Source organism: Felis catus, chromosome E1 (assembly GCF_018350175.1).
Source record: "Felis catus isolate Fca126 chromosome E1, F.catus_Fca126_mat1.0, whole genome shotgun sequence".
In the NCBI taxonomy this organism is placed as follows: Eukaryota; Metazoa; Chordata; class Mammalia; order Carnivora; family Felidae; genus Felis; species Felis catus.
The window spans coordinates 56,839,989-56,867,462 of record NC_058381.1 but is presented as its reverse complement, the minus strand read 5'-3'; the positions used below and the strand labels follow the sequence as shown (position 1 = coordinate 56,867,462).

The 27,474-nt window shown below is 57.4% G+C and overlaps 1 protein-coding gene across 3 annotated transcripts; it reads left to right on the top strand.

The window, feature by feature from the left end:
• Window positions 1-19: 19 nt before the first annotated feature.
• On the top strand, window positions 20-27,474 carry MXRA7 (matrix remodeling associated 7). 3 transcript variants are annotated; one of them, XM_023244061.2, is made up of 5 exons: window positions 22-336; window positions 16,678-16,741; window positions 20,083-20,179; window positions 21,261-21,341; window positions 24,274-25,602. In XM_023244061.2, exons 1-4 carry the CDS (start codon window positions 58-60, stop codon window positions 21,292-21,294), a joined length of 474 nt encoding a protein of 157 aa, XP_023099829.2. In that variant the 5' UTR covers window positions 22-57; the 3' UTR covers window positions 21,295-21,341; window positions 24,274-25,602. The 3 variants fall into 3 exon arrangements, with proteins under 3 accessions (XP_023099830.2, XP_023099829.2, XP_023099828.2); XM_023244062.2 differs by lacking the exon at window positions 21,261-21,341 and having other exon boundaries at window positions 20-336; XM_023244060.2 differs by lacking the exons at window positions 21,261-21,341; window positions 24,274-25,602 and adding an exon at window positions 27,161-27,474 and having other exon boundaries at window positions 28-336.

The following is a 27,474-nucleotide window of genomic DNA, read 5'->3' as shown; positions in this document are numbered from 1 at the left end:
GGCGCGGCCGGCTCCCTCGGGGTCCCCGCGGGCTGGCACTCCGGCGGCCGCGGCGCGATGGAGGCGCCGGCCGAACTGCTGGCCGCGCTGCCCGCGCTGGCCACGGCGCTGGCGCTGCTGCTCGCCTGGCTGCTGGTGAGGCGCGGGGCGGCCGCGAGCCCGGAGCCCGCGCCCCCGGCCGAGGCCCCCGGGACCCCCGCGCCGCCCGGCCCCTGCGCCCCGGAGCCGGCGGCCGCGCCGGAGGACCCGGGGGAGCTCGAGGGCCCGGGGGAGCGCGCGGCGGCGCCGGCGGAGGCGGAGGCGGAGGCGGAGGAGCAGGCCGCCGAGGCCAGGCAGGTACGGACCCGGTCCTCCCGGGCGCCCCCTCCCCACCCCGGGGCCCCGCCCCCTCCGTCTCCCGGCTCGGGCGGGGCGGGGGATCGGGTCCCCAGCCTCGGGCCGGGCCGTCCCCGGGAGCGCAGAGCCCGCGGCCGGCAGGGAGGAAGGGCCCCGCCGGCAAACTCGCCCGCCTCCCCCAGAAGTGTCGCCGAGCGACGAGGCTGTCGGAGTTGGGTGCTCCGCTGGCGATCTTCTCTTCCCGGCCGGCCGGCCGCGGCTCCCGCCCCACCCCGCGCGGGTCACACCCACCCCTCACCCCGCACCTCACCCCCCCCCCCCGGCCCACGGGTCCCCACATCCACGTGCATGTGGCACATTTCAAGGTCTGCAGTAATGAGAGTTGTCTCGATAAAGAAAAAAATAGTCATACTTGGAGGGGGGGGGAAGGAAAGCTGGCTTTTTTTTTTTTTTAAGCCAATTTGAAATCCAGACTCCAGAGTCAGTGATGTCTCTGGTGAAGCGCATAGGGTGGGGCCGATGGGAAAAGCACCACACAATTGCGGTCATTTTTATTGTCGTTTTCAAACTGCACACGTGCTTTGGCACATCTCCCCGGGGGTTGCAGATAAGCCTGGCCTTTATAGAATGGAGGGGCAAGATAAGGCCCCCCTACAGCACAGCTGAGCACCCCTGTGCTGAGCCTCCTGCGACTGCCCCACGCCTCACTCCCTGTGGTCCTTCAGCTCTGTCCTGACGGTGCCGCCTTGCTTCAGGATACCCAGAGAGATATGCTCTCACCCACCAAGAAATACACTTTTCCCAGTGCTTGTCTCTACATTGGAAACCTGCTGGCGAGGCACAAAACCCACATTCCCAGGATTTCCTCCTCCCTGGGCCCCTGTAGGCTCCCACCCAGGGCCCACATCAGAATTAACTTCCCAGCTCCTCTTCTTGGAAGGGAGGATGGCCAGAGCAGTAGAAAGCGTGACCAGGCTGCTTTAGTGCCTTGTCAGTGTGTGGTCAGTGCCCATTCTGAATTCTGCTGGACGCGGTGGTTTATACTGGAGAGAACCCTCGAGGGGAGAAGGCAGTGAGGCTGGGCCAAGGGGTTTCTCTTTGCTGAGTAAGTGTGCCGGACCCCTCTGAGCAGGCAGGCGCTTTGTTTGACAAAGTGGGTGACTAATTGTGTCATTAGAGCGGATTCTAACCAGCCTGCCCAGGGCTGTTGCATCCGGCCCAAGGAAGACAGGGACTCCGCTTTAATGGAGGCCCTGCTGTTCTTGCTGACCTCATCCATGAGGATGGCAGGTAGGGTTTGGACCTGTGCTGATTTGTTAGGTTTGCTCCCGTATCTGGGATTCTGCCTGCGCTCACGGCTTCCTGGGAACAGGAGAGGCGTACGGGCTATTCTCAGCCACTTGCCCTCAGCAAGCCCTGCTCCCACAGTGGCCCTTTATCACTCAGCAGCAAGTTCTAGACTGAAGTTTGCAGCGCCTGATTGTGGCATCCAGTCATGTCTTGACCCTCTGGGTTACAGCACCCAGGAGAGAGCTTTCTGCAAGGCCTGGGGACCCTCAGCAATTCGAGATCCTAGTGGGATGGGCCCGGTGCCCATGGTCAGTAGCAGCCAGAGCACAATTTGCCTCTGTCTGGAAAATGCTCGTCCTGTGGGGGGGGAGTGGGCGCCTTGAAGGACAAAGCTCATCACAGGGGTTCACATGCGGGGCAGTTGCCAGATGACCCTGAGAGGCCGTCCTCCCACTGCGACACCCTGTCCCGAGATCATCCCGACGCGAGGGTTATGTTGAAGTCAGTCTCCTCACTCGGAGCTCCTGCCTTCCCTTGTAGGTTCAGGTCCCCAACCGTTGCTGAGTTGCCCAGCCCCCATCAACTCCAGCTGGCAAACACTAAATCATTGCCGTGCCTCAGGCCCCGGGATCAGGTGCTGGGGGCGGGGGGGGGGGGGACACCTATCACTGTCCCCACTACTCTGCCTTCTTAGTGGTGGGATTACCCCTGGAAGAAGCTGTTAAGAAATTGGCTGGAAACAGACTTCTCATTATCATATTGCCGAGCCTGGAGAGCGGGTGGAAGGACCCTGGGGAAATGGGGGCTGGGGGCATACAGCCACCTTGCTAACTAATGGCAGTTCTGATCCAGTCGTCCTTCTGCCCTGCCAGGCCTGGGAGGTTCAGGGCAGCTGCTTCCTTTGACTCACAAAGCTGATTATTGAGAAGGATCCAGAGCCCAGGGAAGCGGCCTTTCACTGTGGCTGTGGTTCACTGGGAAGCGTCCCCACGGTTGCGGGGAGCAAAGTAGCATGATGGCCCGAGACACCGGGCAGCCACTGAAGAAATGGGGGGTGAGCAACCGGCCAGGGCAGGGAGGCTGGGCATTGGGCAGAGCTCTATTGTTAGAACCTCTTTCTTGTCATGTCTCCTTGGGGCGAGTGTAGGGGTGGGCAGCTGAGGAAGCGTGACAGGCCTGCCACTCCCTCACAGAGAACGGTGGCCAACAATGTCACGAACCAGAGCCGGTCCCTTTTAAGGCCAGGAAACAGTGCTCTTTGGTGCTGATGTATAAGTTGCAATTTTAGGATTACCAGGCTTCTTACCCAACAGAGGCGTGGATTCCAGCAAGACTACGTCGTAGGGTTCCCAAACAGTGGTCAAGGTGAAAGTCAGGGGTCACTCAGATGGTACTAGAGTGAAGTCTGGGCCAGAACTCAGACTTCTTGGCGCTCGGGTCCTAGCTCTGCTCAGCAACCGAGTGGGGACGGTATCACTAAACACGGAACAGGCAAGGGCACTCTGCCAGACTGAAGACTAAAGAGACAAGACAGACAAACGGAATGCCTGATCCTTGATTGGGTTCTGGATGGGGGTGGGGGTGGGGAGCCATAAAGAACATCTTGGAGATAACTGGGATATGTTTCAAATGAATGGTTTATTAGATTATTTTGTTGTATCCACCACAGTTTCTTGCGTGATGCTGGCGTTGTGATTATGTGGAAATATGTCATTGTCCTTAGAAAAACGCATGCCTAAACATTTAGGAATAACATAGAGTGATTCTTTTTTCTTCTTCTTTTTTTTTTTTTTTGCATTTACTGTATTTATTGAAAAAATCCGCCTATAAGTGGACTTACACAGTTCAAACCCGTGTCGTTCAGGGGTCAACGTATCATGATGCTAATCGTTATACACACACACACACACACACACACACACACGCAAGGTGGGTGTGTACGTGGAGAGAAAATGGAAAGACAGCAAAATGTTAATAATCGGTGAATCTAGGTGAAGGGTACGTGAGTACCTTGTTCATCGTTTTATTCTTCCAATTTTTCTGTACGTTTGGAATTTCTCAAAATACAGTGTTGGAGACTTGATGAGCACCGGGAAACTTATAGAATTGTTGAATCGTTATATTGGGCACCTGAAACTTTTATGACACTGCATATTAATTATACTTGAATTACAAAAAAATACAGTGTTGGAAAAAAAAAGAAACCCAGTGGGGAATTTCTCAGGACGGGGCTTGGTTTTTCAGACCCTCGGGCGGTGTGGGTCTGACTGGGCTGCACAGCCTTACCTGGCTGTCCCCACCGTGTGGCGGGGCCCGGGTTCACCTCCTTTTTTTTTTGTTTTCTTTTTTTAAAGTTTTATTTATTCTGAGAGAGACAGAGACAGCACGAGAGAGGGAGGGGCCGAGAGGGAGAGAGAATCCCAAGCAGGCCCCGCACCCCCAGCGCAGAGCCCAATGTGGGGCTTGAACCCGTGAACCGTGAGATCACGACTTGAGCCGAAATCAAGAGTCAACTGCTTAACTGACTGAGCCCCCCAGGCACCCCCCTGGTTCACCTCTGATGTGTTCCTGCTGTTAGGTCCATGCTGTGTCCCCTACCCTCACCATCCTTGTCACCACAGCTGTGTCCTGCACGCCCCCCCCCCCCACCAGAGACCACAGAATGGTTTAGGAGCATGTGAATCCCCTCCACCATCATCCGTCCTGACCTTCGTGATGCCGACATGGCCCCACTTTCTGTTCTCTCAGCAAAGGCACAGAACCCAGCCAGTGGAGGGCGAGACAGATATCTGTCAATTGCTCACTTTGGAATCTTGTCTTAGCTCGAGCTGCTAAAACAAAATGCCATAGGCTGGGTGACTTATACACTAGGAATCTATTCCTCCCACTTCTGGAAATTGGCGAACCCAAGATCAAGGTGCCGGCCGATTCAGTTCCTGGTAAGAGCCCACTTCCTGGTTGTGGACAACCACCTCCTTGCTGTGTCCTCACGTGGTGGAGAGAGAGCTCTCTGGTCTCTTCCTCGTCTTATAAGGACAATAATCCCATCATGGAGGCCCCACTCTCAGGACCTCATCCAACACTGGTGACCCCCACAGGCCCCACTTCCAAATACCATCACATTGGGGGGTCGTGCCGAGCTGCAGACAAGAGTCCAGGGTTCGGTAGTGCAAGACGGTATCTTCTGTAAAGTCATTTCAGCTCAGAAGTCTTCTTCCATGTGAGAAAGAAGTCCAGGGGCTTTCCCGATGGCTCAACTTTGTTCTTGCTTTCGGAGATAGTCTTTTTTTTATAATTTTTTTTTTAATGTTTTATTTGTTTTTGAGACAGAGAGAGACAGAGCATGAATAGGGGAGGGGCAGAGAGAGAGGGAGACACAGAATCGGAAGCAGTCTCCAGGCTCCAAGCCATCAGCCCAGAGCCCGACGCGGGGCTCGAACTCACGGACTGTGAGATCGTGACCTGAGCCAAAGTCGGACGCTCAACCGACTGAGCCACCCAGGCGCCCCAGCTTTCGGAGATAGTCTTATTTGCACACAGAAAATTCAGCTGTCAGAATTTTCTACGTAGTGGGAGGTGGTAAATTTTTAAAGAATCTCTCTCTCTCTATATATATATATATTTTAAGAGAGAGAGAGAGAGAGAGAGAGAGAGAGAGAGAGAGAGCACTTGCAAGTGGAGGAGAAGGGCAGAAGGAGGGAGGATCTTTTTTTAAAAAAATTTTTTTAGAAAGATCCTTCATTATTATTTTTTTTAATGTTTATTTTTATTTTTGAGACAGAGCACAAGCGGGGAAGGGGCAGAGAGAGAGGGAGACGCAGAATCTAAAGCAGGCTCCAGGCTCCGAGCTGTCAGCACAGAGCCCGATGTGGGGCTCGAACTCAGGAATGGCGAGATCATGACCTGAGCCGAAGTCGGGTGCTTAGCGGACTGAGCCACCCAGGCGCCCCTAATTTTTTTTTTAGTTTAGTTATTTATTTTGAGAGAGAGAGAGAGAGGGAGGGAGAACAAGTGGGGGAGGGGCAGAGAGAGGGGGAGAGAGAGAATCCCAAGCAGGCTCTGCGCTGTCAGCGTAGAGCCCGATGTGGGGCTCGATCCCATGAACCGAGGGATCATGACCTGAGCCAAGATCAAGAATCCCAAGAGTCAGACCCTTAGCCAGCCGAGCCACTCGGGTACCCCGAGAAAGAATCTTAAGCAGGCTCCACACTCAGCATGGAACCTGACACCAGGCTCAATCCCACGACCCTGGGATCATGACCTGAGCCGAAATCAAGCATCCAAGAGGCCGACACTCAACCGACTGAGCCGCCCAGGCGCCCCAAGAACATGTCTTAAGAGACAAAGCTGCCTTTCTGGAACAGCCGGAGTCTGACCACACCTGGTCTGCCACCATTAGGGACAGGTGAATGAATCAGGACTTCGATGGGGTTCAGAAACCCCTACGAGGGTCGTGCTGTGCACAGACCGAGCGCCTTGCTGACACTCTTTCTGCTTGCCGCTTGGTGAGAACCGAAAAGGAAGCCTGGGATGCTGCAGCAGGATGCCACTCCCCTCCCACCCGGAAGGGAGAAGTATCAGTCGCGTTCTCCTGGCCACAATGGCTAAAGAATAACAAGTGAGATTAAATGGTCCCAAGGAAACCCAGCGTGACAATGCACGGTACTTGTTTACCTAATATTTTTGCCTCTGAATAGCCGTAGGTAGGACTTGGGGGGGGGGGGGGGACGTCCTTTAACCTCTGTGCCTCTAGGCCTCGGTTTCCCCAAACTGAAAGGCTTGAACGAAAACCACCTCTGATATCTCTTAGAGCGCTTGGCGGTCCACGATTATCTGTGTGCACGCGTGGGTTTCATATTTGCAAGTAAAATTCCTAGCACACGTTGTTAACACTGGTCTGGCCAACGTGACCTCTGGCTGAGACACCCCTGGGCACGTTCTCAGCAAGGACCTAATTCTGTGACCTCGGTATTAATAGTGTTTCTCCTGGCCAGATGCTTATTTGCTGAGGACTCAGAATCTGAGAGCAATCCCAAGACAAGCAAGCACCTCCAGTCCAGATCAGTAAACCCTGCTCCAGGGGTCCAACCATTTGTATCTTTATTCTTCATGAAGCCTGAAACCAGTTTCTCTGCCTGTGGTGCAGAGGCCTCCTTAGACATTTTAAACACCGGCCACCTGTCTTGTGCTATTATCCTTAAAGCTGGTCGTGGTCAGAATTCTTCAGCCTGGTCGGTCCCCCTGCACGGTGGTTTCATTTCATCCTGTGCTCCCAGCTCTGATTCTGTCCCCGGGTTCTCGCTGTGCATAACCGTCTCTATTTATCCCGCAATGTAGACACTAGAATTCCACCTAATCCTTGCTGATAAGGGGAGAATGCTGGCTGGTGCCTCTGGGTGGTTTTTTTTTTTTTTTTTTTTTTTTAATGAAGCTTTTGATGTCCTCCAAATCCTCTTTGTAGGAACGATGCCAAAGCCGTTCATCTGGGAGGATTGGATCTGGCGTGCTTGGCCATCTGAGCAAGAGAGTGTGTTTAGGGCTTGTGATGTGCCCTCATTTGGGATATGAGGTCGGAGTCCAGGATGGCCCTGTTAGTCTGGATGGCTGAACTTGGCCCTGCAGCCTGGCTCCTCCACGCCCCCGGGTATTGTGTGCTGGGAACGTGAACGCTGGGTCTCAGTCTCTCCCCTCCTCGCCCTGTCTCCCCCCCCATCCCCGCTTCCTGAGTCAGCATCTTACCCAGTATTCTTCCTTTGTTCTTGGTCCACGCTGGTCAAGCTCATGCCCATATCAAGTGGAGAGCTCACCTCTGGACCCGGATCGCCGCTGCTGCCTCTGGAACACACTGACCACTGCCCACCCCCCCTCCCCCCAGCCTCTTCCTGAGCCCCATCTCCTGCCTCCTCAACATTGGCCTGTGGTTGTCCAGTGAGCACCCGACACGGCCCTGTCTGTTAAGTGCTCTTGACTTCTTCTTCTTCTTCTTCTTTTAATGTTTATTTATTTTTGAGAGAGACAGAGTGTGAGCAGGGCAGGGGCAGAGAGAAAGGGAAACAAAATCCGAAGCAGGCTCCAGGCTCTGAGCAAGCCGTCAGCACAGAGCCCGACGCGGGGCTCGAACCCACAAACCGTGAGATCGTGACCTGAGCCCAAGTGGGACGCTTAACCAACCGAGCCACCCAGGCGCCCCTAGTGCTCTTGACTTCTGTTGCCCAAGGGGTGCCCTCGGCCCCTCCCCGCCCCCAGCGTCCTTCACCACCTGCTCAGAATTCCTCCATGGCTCCCCAAGCTGCTCAGGCCAAAAGCCCACACAAGTCTTGTTTTCTCATTTTCCCTCTGGCCTGAAGTCACTCCATCAGCAAGTCCTGTCGCCTCTACCTGTGGGATACCTCCTCCTGACGTCAGGCCCTCCTCTCCACTCCAGGCTGCTCCGGCAGTCCGCGGCTCCTCTGGGCTGTGCAGGAACCTCTCAGCGGCTCCCCCTGCTTCCAGCCCGCCGCCCACATTCCACCCAACAACCAGCGCGATCTTTATAACCTGGAAACGGGCCCCTCACGCTCTCCTGCTCTAAGCCCTGCGGTGGCACAGAATACATTCCAAACTCCTGCCTCGGCCCTGCGGCCCGCCCTGCCTCCTCTCTGCAGCCACGGCCGCCTTCCCAGCTCTCAGACACACCCGGCCTGCCCCCCATCCGGACCCTGGGATTTGCTCTCCGCTCTGCCCGGCGGACCCTCCCTGGCCTAGACCTTCACATGACTGCTCCTGCCCCCTTGCCTTTCCAGGGTCTGGCGCCTGAGCACCTTAGCGGATAGAAGTCCCCCACCCCTGCTCCAGCACGCCATTCTATCGGGCTTTCTTCACGGCACTCCACAGGGTCTGAGGTCATCCCTTATGTCAGCACGCATTGTCTGCCGAAGCGGCATGTCGGCTCCGGAGAGCAGGGTCCCTGCCTGCCATGGTCACGGCCACACCCCCAGCTCCTACAGCGGGCTCAGCACACAGGAGCACCCACCACATGCTTGTGGAATTTATAAACTGCAGGAACAACGAAGAGAAGGAACGGGGCAGCCCCTGCCAGGAGGCAATGCTACCTCCTCGTAGGACTGGCCTGGGCAGCAGGCAGAGGCCATTTCTCTTCCTGCCCCCGGATGCCCCAAAGAGGCAGACGGCTCTGTAAGGTAGTGAGCTCCCCGAGGCTACAAGTGTTCAAACACACTGGAGAACTTTCATCAAAGGTTTTATCAGCTATAGGGTTTTGAATTAGGTCAAAGCCACAGTGGCTTCCTCACATTTTTAAAAGCACTAGCAGGGCACCTGGGGGGCTCAAGTCGGTTAAGCGGCCGACTTCGGCTCAGGTCATGATCTCACAGCTGGTGAGTTCGAGCCCCGCGTTGGGCTCCGTCCTGACAGCTCAGAGCCCGGAGCCTGCTTCAGATTCTGTCTCTGTCTCTCTGCCCCTCCCCCGCTGGCACTCTGTCTCTTTCTCTCAAATATAAATAAACATTAAAAAAAAAATTAAGGGGGCGCCTGGGTGGCTCAGTCGGTTAAGCGTCCCACTTCAGCTCAGGTCACGATTGTGGGTTCGAGCCCCGCGTCGGGCTCTGTGCTGACAGCTCGGAGCCCGGAGCCTGCTTCGGATTCTGGGTCTCCCTCTCTCTCTTCCCCTCCCCCGCTCACGCTCTGTCTCTCTCTGTGTCAAAAATAAATAATAACACATGAAAAACAATTTTTTTAAGGCGCTAGATACCTTTTTTCTTCTTCAATCTTAAATGGAAGCCCAGTGAATAAAGCAAAAGCAGATCTGCCCTGGGTGGAGGTCTCAGCCCCTCTATTCCCCTGCCCCTCCTCACAGCAATCCCCTCAGTTCCCACCACAAAGCTCCAGGGGTCTGCCCACTGAGGGCAAGATAAAAACTGAGCTCAAGACCATCCTCCCCGGATTCTGTGACCTCAAAGGACCCCGCGCAAAGGAAGGAGGAGCACCCAGAGGTGAATGCCCGAGATCACATACCCGAGGCCTTGGTTCCAAGGGGGACCCTAAGTTCCAGCCTGCCCTCCCATGGCAGCCCCCGGGGGGTGGGAGAGGAAAGCACTTCCCGGGAAGCCTTCGAGACTGAGCCCCTGAATCAGGAAGAAGAAGAACTTCACAGGCCTGGGGATATTTGAATTGAACCCGGCAGCCGTCATTTTAGGGCTCTACTGGGGGGAAAAAGCATGATCGAGCTGGCATTTTAAGGTGTTCTCAGAGCAAATGAGTCAGGGGAGAGTGAGGTCAAGGACAACGGTGCCGTTTCAGGCACCGAGCGACTGGTAGGAGCGTGAGAATGAGGGTGAATCTTAGGGGCTTTTGGGGGGACGGGGCGTGGCGGGGAGACAGGGACAGCGGTTGAGAAGCGGGAGCAGAAAGGAAGCAGCAGGCTTGAATCAGCGTTCCCGGGCCATGACCAAGTGTCAAAGATGCCGTGACCACAGAGAAAGGCTGAGAGGGGCCAGTTTGAGATAAGAAGACACAAGTTCCTTGGCTCAGGGGTGCGCCTTATCCAGCCGCAAATACAGGGTCCCCTGCCTGGAGCTGTCACTTGGGCGTGCGGTGGCTGAGCTGTTTGGACGTTCGGGCGGGGGGAGAGAGAGAGAGAGAGCCGCCGTGACCATGACCTCTGCCGGCCCCACCCTCCCCGCCCGGCACAGGCGCTCCGGGAGCTGGCGCCAGGTCTGCGCCCGCAGCTGCTCCCCTCTGAATGCAAAAGATGAGCAGCCTGATTGCCTAATGGCATGTTTCTGGGAGGGGAGAGAGCACCGTCACACCCCCCCTGCCTGCAGTGGAGCTGGGGGGGGGGGGGAGGGAGGCAGGGCCCGCACGATGCCCGTTGTTCTCGGTGCCCACGTGGGAAGCCTGCAGCCGCTGCGGTGGGTGGGGCTGCCCAGGCTGAGGAGAGGTGCAGGGGAATGGTGCAGGCCCCTCTCTCTGTTGGCTGCTGCCGGGGAGGGAGGGTCGGGCATCCCCAGGGAAGTGAGGCCTCCCTCTCCCCCAGCCTGGCGGAGCCGTGGTCCTCTAAAATCACTCCCGGATTAACCAGGGGCCCTGCCGCGGTCACAGCCCAGTTGGCTTTGGTGGCAACTCACAGGGTCCCAGCAGAGCCTGTGTGCGGGACCCCAGGGCCGAGCCTTCTGCTCAGGCAGAGAGATGTTTCTCTCTCTGTCTCTCTCTCTCTCTCTGTCTCTTCCCTACCCCTGTCTCTGTCTCGCGCTGTGCATCAGGCTTGGATCAGCCAGGGCAGCCATAAAAGGCAACATGCTGTCTGCAGGCTCGCACTGGCTCCGAGAAGCCTCCCCCCCTCGGCCTCTGGGAGACCCTGGCCCCTGTGCTTTGCCTGTCCCCCCACCCATCCCTCCACTGGAGGAAAAGTGGCCGGGGCCACGTGGCGTTAAAACCCTCGGGTTCTATCCAGTAGCGAAATGCTGGGACTCTTGGTCAGGGAGGTGACGGGGTTGGGTTCCCCGCCTGGGACTGCTTTGGGGACCAGCCAGGGTGACGCCAGCTGTCTGTCTCCGAGGGTGTCACCGACTCACAACTTTCACGAAATTGATTTACACTGGCTTGCTAGGGCGGCTTGAGACACAGACGTTTACTTTGTCCAGAACTGTGAGATGCAGGCGGGGGGCAGGGTCCGTCTCTCCCGAGGCCTCTCTCCCCGGCTTGCAGGGGCTACCTTCTCACTGCATCCTCCCGGGGCCTTTCCACGAGCACACGCACGCCTGGCGTCTCCCTGTGTGTCCTTTTCTTATACATTTGCTCTTAGAAGGACACCAGTCAGATTGGAGCAGGACCCACCCTCACAGCCTTGTTTTAACTTAATTCCTTCTTTAAAGGCCCCCTCTGCAAACGTAGTCACAGTCTGAGGTACTGGCAGTTGGGAGCTCAGCATATGACTTTGGGGAGGGACATAATTCGGTCTACAACACACAGGTGCCATGTGTCACTCTCGGGACCAAGGGCAGTGACAAGAAATCCACATCAGTGGGGGCGCCTGGGTGGCTCTGTCGGTTGAGCGTCCAACTTCGGCTCGGGTCATGATCTCACAGTTGGCGGGTCCGAGCCCCGCGTCGGGTTCTGTGCTGACGGCTCAGAGCCTGGAGCCTGCTTGGGATTCTGTGTCTCCCTTTCTCTCTCTCTCCCCCTCCCCCGTTCACACTCTGTCTCTCTCTCTCTCTCCTTCAAAATTAAATAAACATTTAAAAAAAAAAATAGAAGAAATCCACAGCGATGGGCTCTTGTGGGCTGGCAGTCCCCACTCTGAGCAGCTGCCGGGGTCATGCTGCCCCAGGCGTGGTCCTAGCCAAGCTGTGTCAGGGAGCAAGCCCACGGGTGGGGTTCCGACTTCGAGACCCCCAGGGCATTGCCTCGAACCAGATGCAGGTAGGCCTTCGCTGATTCATTCGACAAACACTGAGCTGAGGGCCGAGTCCCTTACCCTCCCAGATCAGGCCTTACATCCCTCACCTGCACTTGGACCCCCCCCTTCTGGAAGTTCATCCTGCCTCCTATCCTGCCCTCACCATGCCTTCCTACTTCCTGCTCCAAAAATGCCGGTCTCCTCCTCTTTCTCCCCATTTAAAAGCTGCTGGGGGCTCCTCAATGCCTTGTTCCCTATAAGATCTTCCTGGTCCGAGCCCTGCCTCCTGACCCCCGTGATCCCCTGCGGTCACACCAGACTCCAGCCAGTCACTGCAAAAGCCGCGAGGCTCCCCACCTGGCGTCCCCTCTGGGGCCTCGCTGCGCCCCTCAGTCCCGCCCGATGCGGGACTCGAACTCACGAACTGCGAGATCATGACCTGAGCCAAAGTCGGATGCTCAACCGACGGAGCCACCCAGGCTCCCCTGTTCTAGCATTTGGTACACGGTTCCACCTTACTGCTTTCCTTCACTGTCATACACATAGTTTACAGTTCACTGCCTTTTTTTTTTTAATGTTTCTTTATTTTGAGAGAGAGTGCAAGCAGGGGGAGAGGGCAGAGGGAGAGACGGAGAGAAAGAACCCCAAGCAGGCTCCACACTGACAGCGCAGAGCCCAGTGGAGGGCTCGAACCCACAAACTGTGAGATTGTGACCTGAGCTAAAATCAAGAGTCGGACACTTAACCCACTGGGCCACCCAGGCGCCCCCACAGTTCACCATCTTGAGGCAGAGAGTCTTGGACGGAGGCTGGAGGGCCACCGCCGTCCAGAAGGATGGCCATCTGTGGCCCAATCGCACTGTTTACGAGACCTGTCCATCTTATTACCGGTGTCAGCACTTGGGTTTTTCTGTTGTGTACACGTTTTTTTTTTTTTTAATAAAATAAGGCCAAAATGCAATACACAGCGTTCTGTTTAATAATGGAATCCTTGCCATTATCATGATGTTATCTAAAAGCCCACTAAGTAAGCCCAGATAAACATGTGGGCCTGGGGTGCTTCCCCAAAGCACAGGTGGAAAACTCCAGCGTCCTACCCATCCCCCAGCTGCCGTCCTGCCGGCATCTGATGCAGGCAGCACTCTCCCGAGAGAAATCGATGTGTTCTGGGCTTGCTAAGTGGCGGGTGAGGAGGCCATGACAGGGGTCAGGACTCTGGCTGTCGGTGACAGCAACTTGGCTGGTCAGCCTGCGCAGAACTGGGAGTTGAGTCTCTCACGGACAGGGGAAGGCCGGGGTGGAGTGGCCTCGGGGACAACCACAGCCAGGCGCCCCCCGATCGCCCCCCCCCCAACACACATTCCCAGGCTCACAGCTCTGGGACCAGACGTCCCTTCTCCCCAAGGAGAGAAGGGCCCAGAGGCTTCGAGGGGCGTCTTCTGAAGGAAGGGCATTTCTGCACAGACAGAAAACAGCATGTGGCCAATTCAGCACTATTTTCCAGACTTCATGAAGACTGCAATAAAAAAATCTATTTTATTTTATTTATTTATTAGTTTATTTTGTGAAAGAGAGAGAGAGAGAGCAGGGGAGGGGCCGAGAGAGAATCCCAAGCAGGTTCCACGCTGTCAGGGCAGAGCCCGAGGCGGGGCTCAAACTCACGAACCGTGAGATCACGGCCTGAGCTGAAATCGAGAGTCAGACGCGCCACCAACGGAGCCACCCAGGCGCCCCTAAAAAATCGATTTTTTTCTTCAACATTTATTTATTTTTGGGACAGAGAGAGACAGAGCATGAACGGGGGAGGGGCAGAGAGAGAGGGAGACACAGAATCGGAAACAGGCTCCAGGCTCCGAGCCATCAGCCCAGAGCCCGACGCGGGGCTCGAACTCACGGACCGCGAGATCATGACCTGGCTGAAGTCAGCCGCTTAACCGACTGCGCCACCCAGGCGCCCCAAAAAATCGATTTTAAAAGCCACAGACCCACGCGGGAAATTTTATAACGGCATCTATCTATTTATCTCTCCCACACACACAACACTATTTATCTTTAATTTAATTCTGGGTTACAGAGGTACCTCCAAAGTCTTAGTGCAGTTTTAAGTTTTAATAACTTAAGAAATGCGCATGCTACAGAGCTACAATACACATAGTTGAATATTTACTTATTTAAATTCCTTTTATACTTAGCTTCCTGACATTTGAAGGCTAAGGTTTTCATTTTAACTCTTTGTGTGCCAGAGTCTGCATGGATAGGCAGGTAGAGGAGTCCTCTCCCACGGGCACCTTGGTGAGCTGGTCGACCCACCCCCCCCCCTTAAAATCATGTTCAAGCTGTCAAGGGGCGCCCGGGTGGCTCGTCGGTTGGGCGTCCGACTTCGACTCAGAACATGATCTCACGGTTCACGGGTTCGAGCCCCGCGTCAGGCTCTGTGCTGACAGCTCAGAGCCTGGACCCTGCTTTGGATTCTGTGTCTCCCTCTCTCTCTGCCCCTCCCCTACTTGTGCTCTCTCGCTCTCTCTCTCTCTCTCTCTCTCTCATTTCTCAAAAATAAATAAACATTTAAAAAAATCACCAATTTCACAGTTCAAAGACCCATTGAACCGTAGCATTTAAAAATGTAGCATTTTTAAAATATATTAAGAGAAATCCATGTATCTCCATGCATATTAGAAAATCCAAATTATACTGAAATGGGTAACATAAAAACAAAAGGCTGCCTCCCCCAGCCCCTCTCCCCAAAGGTAGCCACTAACAGTGTCTCGTGTGTCCTTCCAGAAAACTTTTTCTCGGTGATTATGAGCATGTATGTGCATTTCCAGTTTTATATTTACACCCAGAAGATGGCCCCTCTCACACTGTGCTGCTTGCTTTTTCCCGTTGGAAATTTGTCCTGATGCATTTTTCACATCAGTGTGTATGGCTGCCTCCTTGTTAAAATTTTTTAATGTTTATTTATTTTTGAGAGAGAGAGAGACAGAGCATGAGCAGGGGAGGGGCAGAGAGAGAGGGAGGCACAGAATCCGAAGCAGGCTCCAGGCTCTGAGCTGTCGGCACAGAGCCCGACGCGGGGCTCGAACCCGTGAACCGTGAGATCATGTTCTGAGCTGAAATCAAGAGTCGGTCACCCCGCAGACTGAGCCACCCAGGCGCCCCCGGCTGCCTCCTTTTTAATGCACACTGATGCATGGTGTGTGTGTGCTGTGATATATTCAACCTGTTAATATTTTGGTGAACATGTTAACCAAATATCTGGAACTCTAAGGATGAACATTCCAGTGGTTTCCAGTTTGGATTGGTTTCTGCGGCACAAAATCAGAGTCACTGTAGAAAAACCCGGACAGATGGTTTTCCAGTCCAGAGCAGGTCCCTAGCAGTGGGTGTGCTGGGTCACAGGGGTGTCTCCTTACCCTGCCTCCCCCGAAGGGGCCTGCCCCCGCCCCCTCCCCACAGCCACAAAGATGCTTTGCTGGGCAAACTTCTCGGGGCATCTGGACACCCAGGCGCCACGTACTGACCTGCGCTCTGGGCAACATCGCTCACATCTGGCGCTGAGCTGGATGGAAACTGAATGGAGAGCCCTGCTCCCGGCTCCCCCTGGCTGCCTTTTGTGAGCGACAGAAAGTCAAGGCCCTCCAGGGTTTGCCACTCACGACCCGCGGTTGGGCTCGTGCAGAATTGCAGCCCAGCTTCGCTCGCTCTGCCGTGAGGGACAGAGCTCCTCCGCTCTGCGGCTGCTCCTCCCTGCCCCTGCTGAGGCCGCCACCCTGGCTGCACCCCCCCGGGCGCCGAGTCCCAGAGGCCTGGGCCTGCTGCCTTCGCCGCCCGGGGAGCTCACTCCGTGTGTGCCTCCCCCTTGTAAACCGGGGGTGTCTCCGGATCCGCCGGCCCGCTGTCCATCACAGCTCCTTGGGCCGCGTGTCCCGGTGCCCCCCAGCATTCCTGTAGGCTGGAGTCACTCCTTCCTCCCAAGAAGGCCATCTCGGGACGCTCCTCCAGCCGTCTGTTTATTGAGTCCATTCGTGGGAGAGCCGGGCCTCCAGGAGGTGGGGGAAATGGACACTGAACCGGGAGGAATGAGGTTCCGGGAGGCAGAGCCCGCGAACGCACCTTCTCTGTGATGGCCCAGCCCCGGATGGCCCGCCAGTTTTCCTCTGGTGCCTTTAGTCGCACCCAGAGTGTGGGATGGGAGTCCCCAGTCCCCTTACCAAAAACGGCATCCACAGGCTTTGGCCAGCACCCACCCAGAAAGGGTAAAGAGACTGAGGTCCAAAGGTCAAAAGCACAGCACCTCGGCCCTTATCGTCTTGGCCAAACAGCGTTAGCTCGGGGATCATACGGATTCCACCTGCTGGTTAACCGTGGCCCCCACCAGGGTCCTCCCGACCACGCCCAACAGATAGGCACCGGCGCCGTGTGGGCTCAGGCTGGCCCTCGGCGGCCCCTTCCTCTCCTGACGCTCTGCCCACCACTGCCCTACCTCCCCAAGGCGATCACCGGCCTCCAGTGCCCCCACCGCTGTGGCGCATCCCTCCTGCCCGGGGGCCAGGGTCAAGTCGCTTTCACCAAGGGGTCAGGGACGCCTGGGTGGCGGTATCCGAGTAAACCGTGTCGAGCTCCCGGCACCGGGCGCTGACTCTCTCTTTGTCTTGCAGGAAGAGGAGCAGGAGCATGATGACCAGGAGGACCCACCCCGAGCAGAGCCTGAGGAGGAAGATGGTGAGTGGGATCCCTGCCATCAGACTCTGGCCGGCCAGGAGAAGGGAGCAGGTGTGTCCGGGAGCGTTAAGGAAACTGGCCAGCTGGAACCCGAGCGGGTGGAAGGCGGTGGGCTTGTCCTGGGCACCCCCGGGGGCCAGTGCCCTGGACGGACAGAGGCAGAACCAAGCACGGTGTGGGTCTCCACTGGGTCTGTCGTGTTTTATTTCTTAAAAACAAACAAAAAATCAGGGGCGCCTGAGTGGCTCCATCAGTCGGTGAAGCGTCCGACTCTTGATCTCGGCTCAGGTCATGATCTCACAGTCTGTGAGTTCGAGACCCGAGTCAGGCTCTGAGCTGCTGGTGCGGAGCCTGCTTGGGATCCTCTCTCTCTCTCTCTCTCTCTCTCTCTCTCTCTCTCTCCTCCTGCCCCCTCAAAATAAACAAACTTAAAAACAAAAGCCAAGAAAACAAAAAACAGCAACATGTCAACATTTGTTCATCTACACGGCAAGTACACGGAGGTCGTGCATTCGTGTATGTCCGAAGTAGTTCTCAATTTGTCAAAAGGCAAGACTGTTGCTGTGACTTTTGGCCGACTGCTGGCAGGGGCAGTGGAAAGAACGCGTTGCAGGAATGCAGTGACCACGGCTGGTGTGGGCGTGTGGGCTGGCGGTGCGGCTGCGCTGGGGGGCCCCCGGCACCCCACTGAGGCCCCACAGGCTGCTGCGGCTTCTGTCAGTACTGCCTCAGGGGAAGAGGGAAGGGCAGGCAGCTGGGGAGCCCGGTGGGGGGGACCCTGCTCTCCTAGTTCTCCATCATCTGGGGGTTAGAGACGCACGGGAACTGTGGCCCTGGGGTCTGTCCCTGCCTCGTGGCCCCAGGTGGCTGCAGGGATGCCAGAGGTGGGGGTCCCGTTAGTGACTTGGGGACACAGAAAGGGGCAGGAGCCGAGTCCCCTGGAGGCCCCTTGGCCAGGACAAGGGGAGGCTCACTAGCCCCACCCCCAGCCCTGTGCCTCATCACTGGGCCCTCCCTCCTTATCTGACTGCTGCCCCTGGACGGCCCCCAGCCCCCAGCCGCCACCTGCCAGCTCTGACAAGGCAGGGGAGGGGAGGGGAGGGCTATGGCCCCAGCTGTCAGAGGAAAGAAGAGTGGGCCCCCAGGCCCTCGGCAGGGCAGCGAGCAGCTCAGCTCCCAGGCTAATTGATTAGTGTCGCTAAGATGCCCTTCCTAAGCAAATTGGTGAGTCAGTCACACAAGGCTGCAAGAAGTCCTCCTCCCCGGGAGGCTCTCACATCGAAACCCCCTGGTCTGGCTGGATTGGACGCGGCCGCGGATCACTCGGTATGCCACGTGCGATGTGATTAAGGGAACAGCTTTTCCGGACGGATGTTCGTTCGTTCGTTCGTTCGTTCTGCCTGGCTCGGAAAACATAAAATCATCCGACCTGCCCCGTAAATTGAAACCTTGAGCAGCACCCAGCTGGCAGAATTAAAATCGCTATTTTTCTAAAACAGAGCAACACAATGACCTTGACGTTGAGGGTAATTGGGTTTCTTTGTTGCCTCTCTTGGAGGTCCAGAGCGAGCGTCGTTGTTGGTGGTTGGTGCGTTGGTCGGTGAGCTCAGTCTGAGACCGCAGCTCTGTGTGATTCCGCCCCGAAGGCAGGCTTCTCAGGGCTTTGCTGGCAACCAGGGACCCAGGCCCCTCAGACAGGGGCTCGGAATTACTCAGCAAAGCACCCAGATCCTCAGACGCAGGCAGGCCATACCTGGTGCTGTTGGGAGCCCCTGATCCTGCGGTCCCCAAGGACCCAGCCCTTGGTTTGTCAGCCTGAGCTGTGTTCCCGAAGAGCTGGCCGGCGGGGACCAGGGTCTCCAGTGGGGGGTGGGGATGGGGGGGGTGGGAACGGATTCCCCTGTCTCTGCCCCAAGCCCTGTCTCACCCGGAGGAAGAACCAAGCCCCCCCTCCCCGACCACGCGGCCTGGCCCCTCTCTCTGCCACCCAGTGCCGCTGGCCTCCCTGCTTTACCGGATCCGTCTCCCAGACAGCACAGGGTTTGCTCCCTTCGACTATCATCTGCAAAACCCTTCCCGATGCCACCCCCACCCCATCTCCAGTGAAACTTCCAAGCAGCCCCCTCCCTGCCTCCCACACCCCTGTTCTTTCTGCAGAGCCCTCATGACCAGCGTCAAACGCTGTATTTTACTTATCTTGGCTTGCTGCCCGTTTGACTCACGGCTAAGCCCCCAGCACCTAGCAGAGAGCTCACTTCATGTCTGCAGAAAGAATAAAGAGCCCATGAATCCTAGTACTAATGTAGGAACTTCTCCCTAAGGCAAGGCCACAGCCCCTGGGGCGCCCCAGGCCCCAGGCCGTCTGCCCTACACCTGCTGGGTTGAAGGACCACTTATGGCCATCGGCCATCGATTCCCAGGGCGGGGGGCTCTCTCCCTCCGATACTCAGCCCAGGGCTCTGCTCTGAAGCTCTTTTCTCTTCCGCCCTGGCAGCCTCTGCTCAGCACCTGCCCTGGCTCCCTGTCGCACATTCCTGCCTTTCTCTGTCCAGACCTCTGGCGTGCCCTCTCATCGGGCCTCGAGGTTGTTTGTTCTAAGGCGGCTAAGGAGTCTGCTCTCGGGGACTGGCAAATCCCGGTACACCTATTCAGTACTAGGCACCGGTTTGGATGCCCAAATTCAACACGGTGTGAAAGATCCCACGTCACTCCTGTGAGCTGGATGCGTTGTTTCAGATTTCTGATAGCTGGCGGGCATCCCCCAAGCCCCAGAGCCTGGAGGACCTCGGCAGAAGGATCAGGAGTCTCCGTGCCACCCTCCGGGCCTGGGACCCGAGGAGAGGCAGGGAGCCCAGCACCTTGGCCCAGCCTGCTGGGTCTGATGTAATTCGCACAGCGGTAATGGGGGTGGGGGGGGCGCGGCTTCAATGACGAGGGTAGAGTGTCCTCGAAGGCAGCGGCTTGGCGGGAGCCTTTGCCAGACAGCTCTGTGGATGGCTCAACCCTGCCTTGGGGGAGGGGTCCAGCATTTGGTGGCTGGAGCCATACCGTTTGGGGAGGGGGACTGATTTCTCTCCAACTATCTCATTTTTGTCTCTGTATCCCCCTTTCGAGTCCCTAAGTCACTGTGGGATTTCATGGAAAGAGTGTGGGAGGGAGCCCTGCCAGTCGAACAGAAAAGTCGCAGGTGCCCTCTCGGAGGCCTGGGCAGCACGTGCGTGGTCACCGGGGTGGATGGGGGGGGCGGGGAGGGACTCGGAGTCTGTGGGAGGCGCCAGCACCACCCCCCCCCCCAGTCCCACGCGCCAGCTCTTACCCCCTTCCCCGTCTCCTCCCTGCAGGGGGAGAGGTCTTCTCCTTTAAATACAGCCCCGGGAAGCTGCGGGGTAACCAGTACAAGAAGATGATGACCAAAGAGGAGCTGGAGGAAGAACAGAGGTAGGCCGCACACCTTCCTCTCGGACGAGCCAGGGCTGTCTGGCCCCTGCCCTCGGGGGCCAGGAGAGGAGGCGAGCTGAGCCTCGGGCCAGCTGCCTGCCCCCACCCCCCGCCACCCTCCGTTTTGTTTTCGTTTCAGGGCTTCTTTCCTATCTGTCTGTCCTGCCTCCACTCAGCCGGGCTCGACTCCCCTGGAGAGGGTCCCCTCGGGGCGCTCGGGGAGGACCCGCTGAGCCCCTCCCCTGCCCCACCCCGCCCCGCTGCAGAGGGAAAAAGCGAGATGCCATGCCGGGGAAGAGCCTGGACCAGATAGAGTTCATGACAGAACCAATCTGTCACTTCAGGACAGAGCTCGATTCTTCCTGCTCATCTCTCTGGCCGCTCCCCTCCGGCCCCTCCTCGCCCAGCGGCCGCCTTCCTTCTGTATCTGTTCTGCTCCGTGGAGCTCGGAGGCCGAGGCAGCCGTGTAGCGCCCCAGGTTTAGAGTCAAGCGCCCCCCACCCCCGCCGCACACCCCCCGCACACCCGCGGGCTAACCTCCGCGGATCCTCTGCGCTCCGTCCCGCCAGCGTGCCAAGGAGCGCTCTGGAAACAGCAGGACAGCTGGGGAAGGGAGAACCGGGGGTCTGACCCCCAGCCCCGGGGTCTCCAGGCCTGGAGCCTGCTGGCGTGCTTTGGTTCAAGCGGGACCTAAACGGGAGCCCAGGCTTGTGGTGACCACCGCCCGCTCGTTAGCACAAGCTGCGGTTCTCGGGTCACAGGGGACAGGAGGGTTTATTTTTCCAGACTGCATAACTCAGCCACCCTTTCACTGCCACTGGCCACACCACTCAGGGTCCCTCAAAAGTCAGAAGCCGCTCTGTCCACGAGAACCCGCATTTCCCTTCCTGCAGCTGTTCCCCGCTTCTTCCAAAGCCGGCCTGGAAGGCTCTTCCCCGGGGGCGGAGGGGTGGCGGTGTCGGCCCAGCGGGAGGAGGACCCGGAACAGGGGGACCTGGCCTCCAGGGGAGCCCCCCCCCACTCCTCCGTGCTGGTGACACTGCCTGTGGGTGTGACCCGGTTTGCTGCCTTTATATTTCAGGATTGAGCTGACCTCTGACCTCACTTCCCTGTAGCACGTTCCTTAGGTCCTGAGCCACACATAATCTTGCAAATCCTTTTGGTAAGGAGACGGACTTCTTAGACCACTGGTGCTTCCCCCCTCCTGTCTGTTAATGTGTCCCCAACATGACTGGCGTGGTCTAAACCTCCCCCATCCCCCCCGCCGCCTTCATAACCAATTAATTCATTCTGCGCACCGAGCACCCAGCCGCCTCGTTCTTCGCCAGCACGGGGGTCGCTGGGTGACCAGGCCCCTCTCCCAGGGCTGCAGGGTCCTGGGAGCCCAGTGAACACGCGTCCCCCGTGGGCCTCACGGACCAGCTGGCGGGGAGCTAGCGCCCCCTTGTGAGGCTGGGCAGAACTGTCATTCCCCTGGGGACCAGGGAGGCTGCGGGGAAACCCGCTGGCTGTCCCCCTGCCACTTTGGTCCTGCCCTAAGAAGGTGAGGCAGCTGATAAAACCTCGTGTGGCAAAAACCCCGGGCTCCCAAGTTGTGGGACAGGCGGGTTTTTCGGCTCAGAGGAAGGGGTGGCCGACTTCAGCCCTGGTCACTATGCTCAGTGTGACCAGAACACGGCCACTCTGGTTTTCCTGTGGCCTGTGGTGGCTTCTGCGCTGCTGTGGCCGGAGTGAGAAAGCCCACAAAGCCCAAAAGAGTCCGTATCGGGCCCTTTACAGAAACATTTCTCAGCCCCGGGATTAAGGATAGGCAGGGCTGGGTGCACCTGTGGGCTCTCGAAGGTCCCCGTGGACGGAGCTGAGGTCCTGGTTCCCGGTGCTCAGAGGATGTGAGGAGCCACTGGAACAGGAAGGACCAGTTAGGGGATGGATGCCAGGCCTCGGGCCAGGGGTCAGACGGCCGCTGTCGCTGGGCTCCGAGCTGGGACCTTGGCGATGGGGAGGGAAAGTCCCTTCTCTGCTATGTTTAGACAGGAGGGTCTTTCCTTTCGCTACGGAGTCTTTGGGGACTTGTCGTATACCAGTTCACACCTGGCTATTCCGTGCGGTGGAGACCGCGCCCCGGGTGTCGCTCTTGGGGTGAAGGGGGCGATCTCTCCTCATCTGTAGGCTGTGGTCATCACCGCTGCGCCCCAACTTGAGGGGCTAAACACCGTCCTCGAAGGGTGGAGCTGGAGTTCATGTTCATTTTCATTACCGCCCTACCCCAGCATGCTCCCCGCGGCTGTTGGACGAGCCTGCCTGTGCCTGCTCCCTCCTGCCCCTGCGCGCGCGCAGCCAGCTCACGCGGCACTGCATGGGGCCCCTTGACGCGCCGCCCCTCTTAACGGCTGCTTCTGTTCCTTGCATGGCCACGCTTGGGGTTGCAGAGGCTGGCGGGTTTGGCTTTGTCTTTTCATCTACAGCACGGTGGTTCCCGTGTGGCCTGGGAGAGAGCCGACGGGTGCGAGGTAGCTCTGGTCCCAGCTGAGTCTAGGAGACGGCCCTGGAATCCCAGGATGGAAGAGAACAGGCATATTATTGTCAAACCGCTGAAACCCCAGGCCAGCGAAAAGCCTGCTCCCTTCTCTGCCTGTCAAGATTCTTTCCGACCAAACTCTGCCTGTTTCTAATTCCTTTCCTGGCACTCCGGGTCCCAGTCGAGTTGCAAGCTGGTTCACAAATAAATGCTGTAAGTCCCCGACGTGAAATTTATCACCTCAGCCAACAGAGCCGTATCCAGAGCCCGGATCTTTAGTGGTCCCACGATCCAGCATCCCCCAAAGCCTCACTTTATACGTTTTCAGAACACGGCCTTTAGGAAGCAGGACTAAAGTCAAGACCGCGGATTGTTCTTCCGCGTGTTTAAACGGACATTCCCATCCTTAGAATCGCCCGCGGGTCAGGTTCCTTCTGCCCGAGGGGTCGGAAATGGTAAGGTTTGCAAATCCAGAGACAGCTGCTGCCCAAGAATGAGCCCGCTTCTCACTGGCTGCACCCCCTCCTCCGAGGTGTCCCCTGGGGCCTAGGGCTCACAGGTATCCTCGGCACTGCCATGCCGGGCTGGGGGACTGTGCGTTCGCACCGAAGCTCCTCTGGGAGGCGCCCCATCCAGCCTCAGGGTGTAGCTGGGCTGGCGGGTTTGCAGGCCGCGGACCGCTCCTCCCCGCTCCCAGAGCTAGTGAAGCTGGAGGCTTGGCAGGAAAAAGAAAAAAAAAAAGCACCCCTGGCCACACCTGTCCTTGTATGCCATCCGTTCGTCCCACCTTCCGGTCCAGAGGAAAGTGGCTCTGATGGATGGGAACCTGGGACCCCAGCACCCACTCCATTCTGAAGATCCTCGGCAATGTCCTGACCTTTCTGGGTGTGGACACGACTCTAGTGGAAGGTGTTTTGTTCAGCATAACAGGGAAGGGCGAGAGCGGCCGGAGGAACCCAGGCTGTGGGATATTCCCGTGTCTGCAACCCGGTGTGTCCGTGAGGGCTTTGCCCGAGTGAAGGTCTAGAAACATGAGCGACGCTGACCTCCAGAAGAGGGCGCCAGAGGGACAAAATCGTCCCCTCTTCCCTCATCAAGTCTGTGGGCTGCTTGCTGGGTGTTGTTTAGACGGTGTGGGCACACATCCTAGGGTGCCAGTGTCCCCGGCGGGGACAAAACCTAGCCAGTGGGAATAGGAAGAGCGGGATGGGAGGGCCCCAGGGAAGCACATAGCCAAAGATCCGGAGCACCCAGTATCTGTCCAGACGTCTGCCCTGCCCAACTGCCTAGATGCGGGGGCCCCCTCTGCCTAAGTGCCTCGCGGACGCAGAATGGGGGTCGGCGGGCTGCCACGGTGCCACGCTCTGGGGGACAGACTGTCTTGCTGCAGGTGATGAGAAGCAAACTTACCCCGTGTCTGAGAAACCAGTGTCCAGCCCGGCTTCTGCAACTCCAAACGTCCTCCCCCGTCGTCCCCGATGCCCCCCTTTCCTCCCCGCCCCCACCCCCGCCCCGTGATACTTGCAAGATGGAAGGAGTAAAATAAATGATCTTTTCTCCCTATTTCTCTTTACAGAACCGAAGAATAATGAAGTTATCCTTAGCCTCCTGCTAAAGGCTTTTTCCCTTTGACATCTTAAAAGCTTGAGCGCTAGAATGGAAATCCCCAGAGCAGAGCCACGCGGGCTCCCGGGTGCCTCTTGCCAACATAAACCCGCTGGGACCTAGAGCCTCCGTCAGGACCCGTCCCTCGGCAGGGAGGATGCCAGGGGGCGCCCTGGCCCCCCACCCCCGGGGGAGATGCGTTCCTCCCTGTTGGCGCGGATGGCTCGGTTAAGCAAGGGTTTCGTAGACTTTGATTTTTCGTATCACTGAACCCAGCTCTCCACACACCCTTCACACCTGTCATATGGCCAGTGGCAGCCACCTTGTCATTTTAAAACCATGTGGCTGCATTCCAGCCCCCCAGCCCCTGCCTTTTCCTCCACTGACGCCTAACCCGGGAAAGACTTGGAGGCGTGTCAGGCAAATGAGGGAGAGACGCCGGCGCTCAGTGGCTGGCTTAGGGGTGGTCTTGTCTTCCTCTCCCCGGGGACCCATGCCCCCCTTCCGGGCGCGGTTGTTTGGGGGGGGGTGAGAGATGCTATATCGACGGCGGGGCGGCAGGGAACCAGCGTCGGCTAGAGATTCGCGGTTGCCCTGACTCTTCATTTCGAGGAGGCTTGAATCCAGCCCTCTTGTTGCTAAAAGAAGCCTTTTCACTGACGCTCTTATCAAGCTCGGCCGAATCCCCACCTTCGCTTTGGCAGAAGCAATAATAATAGTTTGCTTGAAATAGATCTCTCGACTATGCCTTTTCCTAGAAGGTTTCATAGATAAGTTAGAATTTCGTGAGAGAAGCAGAGCAGTCCCAGATCCGTTTCTTGGAATTTTATATTGGACGACGTTTATACTACACCAGACTAATGTGCAGTTTTTAGATGTGTTGGTTACAACATTTTTTTAAGCAGTAAGTTTTTTAGAAAAACGATCGCCATCTGATGGAAGGCCGGGATGTCAACCCCTAGGCCGTGTCGCATTCCCAGTGACCCTCTCCTCTGGGCCTCGAACCTTAGGTTTAGGGACGGAGCGCGGGACAGAACACCAGCCACACCGAGACCTGACAGGTAGATGCTGTCTTGTTAGCACCCAGGTCCCCACACACGCAATACGACGGCCTTGTCCAGACTGGGATCTTAATGACACCGTGAGCGGGGGACTGCCTCCCTCCGGGTCAGCTACCTAGCTAGTTAGTTGTCTGGAATCTTTCTGAACATGGCTCGTGGGCCCCAAGCCTCACGTCCTCCTGATGGCTTGGATCTGTGTATTCAGCCTTTGTTCAGCCCAATAAACTTTGAGTAGATGATCTCGGTGACCGTGTGTTTTTTCAGTTTCGCTTTGCTTTTAAGAAATCATGTCCTTCGAACCCATTAGAATTTGAGGTCTCATTCTGATGCCCGTGACCCTCTAGCAGAGTACAAGTCCTATGTCTGCGAAAACTGCCCGAGCGCCGCGGCCGGCGAAAATACCTGAGAATTTGCGTTCACTCGGGGCGGGGGGATTGTGATGCCATCCAGGGAGCCCAACACACACCCTTTCCATTCCCAGTGCTTTTGTCGGACTGGAGGGTACAGAACACCTATGGCAGGACAGGAAAACGGACCGTAGAAATCACAGTTCCCAGGGCGACGAAGAGAGGCGGGGAGTTGGGACTTGAGTATTTCAGCTTCTAGATGCTGCTCTAGCCAGGAAACCACCTGCTGGATGGGAGATCAGGGGTCACCGCCGAAGGAGTCTGGTGGGACGAGACCAGACGGTGGGACCCCGCCCCGGGCAGCGCTATGGGTGCTGGGTGGCCGGAGGCCGTGCCGAAGCTCTGCCGTGTGGCGTCTAAAGCGGAGCCGGCCGCAGGGAGGGCCGGTGAGCAGGGAAACCTCAGGACCAGCCTCACTGCCAGCACCTGGAGCGGGAACAGGCCCCAGACTGGCCCCGAGCCCTGATTCCTGCTGCGGTTTCACCCCAGCCTTTCACAACACTCGCGCCCCTGGGAGCTGTCCCGTGCTGGTCAGATGGGGTGGCTGAGCCTCTTAAAGACAGCAGCCCTTGAGAGGCACCCGGGTGGCTCAGTCGGCTGGGCTTCCGACTCTTGATTTCAGTTCAGGTCATGATCTCATGCTTCGCGAGTTCGAGCCCGGCGTCGGACTCCATGCTGACCGTGCAGAGCTTGCTTGGGATTCTCTCTCTCCCTCTCCCGTTGCTCCTCCCCTGCTCATTCTCTCTCTCTCTCTCAAAATAAATAAATAAGAACTTAAAAAAAGAAAAAGATAAGAGCCCTTCACTCGCAGGCCTGTGTGCAGGCCAGTTCAGGGCGCCCGCTGGCCATAAGGTATATGTGCAAAGTAGGAAGAGGCGCCCCTTCCTCCGGGCAGCGAGACCCCGTGCCAACCCTGCCCCTGGTCAAGCCTCCATACACACCTCCGTGTGCTCCCTGCTTCCCAGCTGGTAACGGTTTCCGTCCTCATCCTTCTAAAAGGCTGTCGCTAACATGGTTTCTCGTGGGTTCTCCGGCCACCGAACAGAAACAGCCCTCTCCCCGTTACGTCCCGGGTCACGCGAGATCTAAGCTCAAAAGGCACCCATGGGGAAACAGGGGCGCAGGAACTCTCAGGGTCACGTGGGTCCCCAGACCTGCAGGGAAAACCCCAGACTTAGAACCCGCTTTTAGAACCTTCGGGCTGAGGCCGTTCGGCCCAACCAGCTCGTGTGTCTTGAGTGGATCTGGCTTCAGTTTAACTTTCTTGCTGTCCCGGAAAGCAGACGCGGCGCCAGCCGAGAGGGGAGCGCCCCAGCCCCGGACGCGCTGGGCGGCCCCCTGCACTGGGCCCCCGAGCACCTTCTTCCTCTGTCCCCTCTCTTCCCCACAGAGTGCAGAAGGAGCAGCTGGAGGCCATCTTCAAGCTCATGAAGGACAACAAGGAGACGTTTGGGGAGATGACAGACGGCGACGTGCAGGAGCAGCTCCGGCTCTACGACATGTAGGCCGCCTCCGCCCGCGAGGCCCCGTCCCCGACTTGCCGGCTGCGGCAGGCTTGCTCGCTCGCTCTCGCGTCTGTAGCTGTAGAGGCGCTACACACGGGCCATGCGGTTCCCAAAACTTAGGCATGGTTTTCCAGCAATCGGGATTATTGTCTTCGGAGTCAGACTTTTTTTTTTTTTTTTTTTTTTTTTGCTAAGAGAA